At 48.7% G+C, this 5,584-nt stretch overlaps 1 protein-coding gene across 2 annotated transcripts in view; it reads left to right on the plus strand.

The window, feature by feature from the left end:
- Positions 1 to 5,584, plus strand: part of rreb1a (ras responsive element binding protein 1a) — a 51,787-nt gene that overhangs the window by 29,970 nt on the left and 16,233 nt on the right. For both annotated transcript variants that reach the window (XM_042227938.1, XM_005940366.3), the window contains 5 exons: positions 2,007 to 2,102; positions 2,179 to 2,401; positions 3,098 to 3,167; positions 4,047 to 4,136; positions 4,896 to 5,059. In XM_042227938.1, the coding sequence (XP_042083872.1) occupies positions 2,012 to 2,102; positions 2,179 to 2,401; positions 3,098 to 3,167; positions 4,047 to 4,136; positions 4,896 to 5,059 (638 nt within the window). In that variant the 5' untranslated portion in view covers positions 2,007 to 2,011. The remainder of the gene's footprint in view (positions 1 to 2,006; positions 2,103 to 2,178; positions 2,402 to 3,097; positions 3,168 to 4,046; positions 4,137 to 4,895; positions 5,060 to 5,584) is intronic.

Below are 5,584 nucleotides of genomic sequence, written 5' to 3' on the forward strand. Positions count from 1 at the left end.
CACACACACACACACACACACACACACACACACACACACACAGTGCTCAGACTTCGTGCTGCGTTCAGGGACCGTTCCTTTTAAACTGGTTTAAACATCGTCATAGATGTTTGTAAAACTTTGGCGCAGACTCCTTTTTATTTATTATTTTTCTTTGCGACACGTGTTGCATTGACACTTGCACGTGTTGGCGCCGTCTCTCGGTTTGCAGCGTTCTGAGCAGCCGGGTTAGGACGGTTGATTTTGGGAGGGTTATCTTTCTCCATCCTTTTTTCCCAGCTTCCTCTGGCCTCTCCTCTCACAGCCATCTGTTGCCGTTCGTTTCTGCGGGCTGTAAAAAGTGCTGCCCGAGCAATCTGGCAGCCAATCACAGCGTCCGATTGCGTGTGTGTGTGCGCGCGTGCACCTGCCGTGGCCATGTAAGAGCGTGTCATGCAGGAGCGGTGATACACTCAGAGGTCAGTGGAAACACGGCGCGCTCGCTGCCAGCTGTCAGCGCTCTCTCGCCGCGTTCCACTCGTCCTTTCTCTTTTCTTCTCCTTTTCTTCTTCTTTGGTTTTGCTTCATGTGCTGTTTTCATTTGCAGAGACGTGAAATCTGTGCAGTAAAGTCATCGCGCTCACGTTGTCAGATCTGTGTTAACGACCACATAAAGATGGTTGTTTTTTAAACTCCTTGTTAAGGTCGTTGTTAGATACCAGAGTAGTTGTTTTCCATTTGTTCCCACTCTTTGCTTTTTTACAAGGACAGGATAAAATGTGGAGAAGCTGCTGCGTTTAAAGCCTGTGAATGTTTGTGGAAATAACGGCGCTGCCCTGCAGGTACATTACAATAACGGTTTAATGCTGTGGTGCAACTCGCTGTGCCAAAATCAGGAAGAGCGCCGCTGACGAGGATGTGATGTCAGCGTGACTCAACTGCTGGCCACAAACATGGCCACCGCGGGAGGGTAACCCTGAAGTGGTGCGACTCTGCGACGCGCCAACTAGTGTCGGGCTGATGGAGGCGTTTGACTGCAGACTGGGCCTCCATTGGCTTTTTCATCATTTTTAGGAGTCGCTGCTTCTTTCACTTCCTTCTTTTTTGAACTAGGAATGTCCAACACACGCACACGCACGCACACGCACACACACACACACACGCACACACACGCACACACACACACGCACACACAAACACACACACACACACACACACACACACACACACACACACACACACACACACACACACACACACACGCGCGCAGCCTCTTTCTGAGCTGCAGGAGGAAGTGGCCGGCTCTGGAGCGCTTCTTCCTCTGAGGGCAGGCAGGAAACTGTAATTAGCTTTCGTCTTCTCCTCTCTGTAAAAAGCAGAAGTGCCCCTTCTCTCCTCCTCCTCCTCCGTCCCTCCATCTCTCCCTCATATGTCGCTCTGGCTGGTAGAAACAGGTGTGAGGGCTGCAAAGCCACGTTTGGCCCCCTCTGGTCCAGTGGGCGCTCGGCCAGAGCTGCTTTTGTTTGCTCATAGATGGAGCGTCTTCCTCTGCCGTCTCTCTTTGTGAAGCCTTTAAGTGTCAAAGTAAATCAGAAACTCAGGAACACAGCAGTGTTTAAAACCATACATTTAACTGAATCCTTTCACCAAACTGCTTCTTTTTAAAAGATCTTTCTCAGGTTTGCTGTGCATGCACTTGTGCAGCACTTGTGCAGCACTCGCAGGGTTTGTGAAAGGTTTTCTTCAGTGAAACCAGAAACTCCAGCTGGATGTGTCAGCGCTGCTGAGCTCCCGTGCTATTCTAATCTCAGTCAGCCTTCACACACCACTCAAAAACCTCATGTCCCCAACTGACAGAGGAGTTTGTAACAATCAGCCGAGCCTTTGTTTACTGTGCTGCGGCGCCCGGGTCTGCACGCGCTCGCTGATGCATCGCAGCTTTAAACGCACACGTCTTTAAATGGACTTTGGTGGGACGGGTTACAGGATGGTTACTCTCTAATAGTGTGTGTTTGTCTGTATTGCAGCAGTCATGGAGAACTCCACAGAGGAGTGGCAGGAAGGGGGAGGAGCCAACACTGAGCTGACGGAGGAGGAGGAGAAAACGCACAAAAACCTCAAAGGTGCGTGCCAAACCCCGGTGAACATTTAATGGTTTTAGCTAACAGAGTAATAACAGTCAGCGATGCTGCTCTTCAGGAGCGATCAACGGAGTGATGGAAGGAGCAAAGGAGGTGGCGAGCGGAGGAGCGAAACTACAGAACGGAGACAAAGGTGGAGGAACCGTGGGAGGTGGAGGAGAAGACCTCTCCTCCATTAATGCCATGATGTCAGCAGTGATGTCAGCAACAGGGACCATTAACGGCGGAGACGGTGGGAGTGGAGCCCCTTCAGCCTCCTCCTCCGCCGGCCCCTCCCCCAGGTGATTACAGACAGTTTTCAGACTTGATTAAAAACTTTGAAAAGTTTAAAGTTTAGATGATGAGCTGAAGTCGATGTTTAGCTTCAAACCTGAATTCATTTCTGCACGTGTGAGTCAAACGGTGTCCACAGAGCTACATCTCCAGATTAACATCTGTGGGTGGAGGACGAAATGCTCCCAGACACGTCTGCAGGACAAGTTAACGGCATTGAATAAGATTTGGCCAAACGCAGCTGTTAAAGTTTCCTTCAGCATCGCTGCAATCCTGAGAGATTCGTCACAAACAGGAAGTGCTGATAGACAGCTCGGCTGCTTTCAACGGGACAAAATGTAAAGAAATTAACAGGATTTAAATGACAGAACAGAACAACAGGAGGTCATTTCAGCTGCAAGTGTAATTACTCGCATACGCTCCGGGCGGGATTAAAATCACTGAAGCACAGCAGGAAACATGACAACAGCCCCACCTCCTCTGGAGGAATAAACCCCATCAGGATGGAAACCAAACGGAACGAAGCCGCTTGCTTATTAAACAGATTCTGCACATAATTCACCAAATTCTTTGCTCTGGGACTCATTTTGTAAAGCAGGAACAAACCAAACACCTACTTCAAAAGGAAGCTGTTGAGTCTGTTTTGTTTCTCTTGAAACTTTTTATTTATGTGTGAAATGTTTTGTCTTCTTCTCCGTTTGAAGCCCTTCACCGAGCAAGTCCCTCACGGCAGCCATGCGAGCCCCTCCCGGTCGCAACGCACGACGCAACCAGGTACGCGACACCTCGACCGCGCCGCTTTGGCCCGGCCTCCGCCTTTGCTGCCCACAGCAGGACGTGCAGCTTCTCCTCTTCCCTCCTTTTCATGTTTTTCTGCCTCGTCACTGTGGTTTGTTTCTCCTCTCCCATCACGCTCGCTGGCATTCCACGCCGCGTCAGAACTTCCTGTGGTTCAGCAGGAAAAGGAAAGCGCTGCCTCTGAGTGGAGGGTGTGTGTGTGTGTGCGTGCGTGCGTGTGTGTGTGTGTGTGTGTGTGTGTGCGCGCAGTAATTTGTAGAGATTGTTTTCTCAACGTTTCCTCCCAGAATGATGAGCAGACGAGGCCTGGCTGTGAGGACATTTAGCCGTCTGCCTCGGGTCTTCACAATTTGATGCACCTTCAAAGAGGTCATCAAGGCCTTTTGTTTTAGGGCCGTCTGTCTGTGAATGAATCCCGATAACATGAGTCCCCCTAAATCATTATATTAGCACGGGTCCCCACGATGATAGAAAGACAGATTTGTGTGTGTGCAGCTCTGCAGCCGCTCGGTTGGTGTTGCAGCTGGATGTGAGGCATCGGCTGACATTAGGTCATCGGGTCAAACTGGGGCCACTTCAGCCCACATCTGGACACAGCTGTCAAGCCACAAACATGCTCCACGGGGTGAAGCCTGGTCCAGCCGGCGCCGTCATGTGACCCACGCGCTGTAATGTTTTGACTGTGGTGATCACTGTGATTTGGTTATTTCAGCCTGGTTTTTGTGGTAGCATGTTTTAAATATAACAGAAGAAGAAGAAGCCAGTCAGGTGTGAGTCTAAGTGCTGCGCGGGTCATGTGACAGTTTGTAGCTTCATGATTGGATGGCCTTTGATCTTTGTTTTCCTTTCCTTCAGGACACCAAAGACGACAGCTCATCTTATTGTTGTCCACTGTGTGACAAGAGCTGTCAAACGCAGCACCAGCTGACCATGCACATTAGACAGGTAAACACACCCCGCTGTGACGTGATGCTAAAGAAATAACTGAAGATGTTCAGGAGAAACCTTCTGTGTGTCAAAGCTGCTGCCGCTCGATTTATGAGCAGGGTATAGATTAGAATTTTATTTTGAAAGGGCAGCCTCTGTTATGAACATATTTCAAAGCATTGTTTTACTCAATAGCATTATGCTTTTCAAACAGGTAACTTTTGGGGCTTTTATCTTGAAAATTCAACATATTACAAAGCATTCTTTTCCTTAAAGTCAGGCTGATGTGTCTAAGCCCAAATAAGTAAAATCCAAATAATAACTTTTCAGAATAAAGTATGTCTGCTTCCCGTGTATTCCTAGATGTGTATTTTATTTTGAAAGGATAGCATGTTTAAGATCTTTGATGGCCTCGCCAATATCCTGCCAACAGTCTGTTACCAGGTTACTGCAGGATTTTACTTCTATTTAAATCCAACACGTCTAGTGACATTAGAAAATCAGGCTACTATACAGCCAGGAGGCTCTTATTTTGGAGGCGAGTTCAGCAGATGCAAAACAGCAGCTGATATATAAATAAATGGTCACACGGTGTCTACATGTGCGTTTTATTATTATTTTATTCTTTGGGACTTTAGTTTTTTACTGGGGTACCACTATTGTGTGATGAGACTCTTATTTTGAAGGGGCGCGTCCACACTGTCAAACATTATACACGTCCACTCTGTGACCGCTCATAAAAATGAGGTAACTCTGAGCGTGCCTTACGTCCCGCAGCACAACGCCGACGCCGGAGCGACGGATCACTCCTGCAGCATCTGCGGGAAATGCCTGAGCTCGGCCTCGTCGCTCGACAGACACATGCTGGTCCACAGCGGCGAGCGGCCCTACAAATGCAACATCTGCGGCCAGACCTTCACCACCAACGGCAACATGCACAGGTGATCAGAGCACACACACACACGTCCTGCTACCTGCCAGCCAATCGGAGACGAGCACCTCATTCGAGTTAACATACAGAGGCAAACATCTGGATTACATCGACCTCATATATGCCCACATTTAAGTTTAAAAAATCTATGTCAGTGTCACTGCTTAACACACACACACACACACACACACACACACACACACACACACACACACACACACACACACACACACACACACACACACACACACACACCATACAAACTCTGGGGGAGGAAGTTGGAGTTTAACATGATCACCAGCCAACCGTCATGGGAGAACACCACCAAACTCCTAGTGTGTGTGTGGGAGAGGGGGCGGGGGTTACACAGGAAGTTGGAAGATGACTTTTAACAACCCAACCCCAATATAAACACACACACACACACGCAGGCTACAGTTAGGTTGTTTGGTCTGATGGTGAAGGCTGGACATCACTGATAAATAAATGACTGGGCGTAGGTCTGTGTGTGTGTGTGTGTGTGTGTGTGTGTGTG

The sequence above is a fragment of the Haplochromis burtoni genome, unplaced genomic scaffold, assembly GCF_018398535.1.
Source record: "Haplochromis burtoni strain Fernald_Lab_line unplaced genomic scaffold, NCSU_Asbu1 Contig_291, whole genome shotgun sequence".
NCBI classification, from domain to species: Eukaryota; Metazoa; Chordata; class Actinopteri; order Cichliformes; family Cichlidae; genus Haplochromis; species Haplochromis burtoni.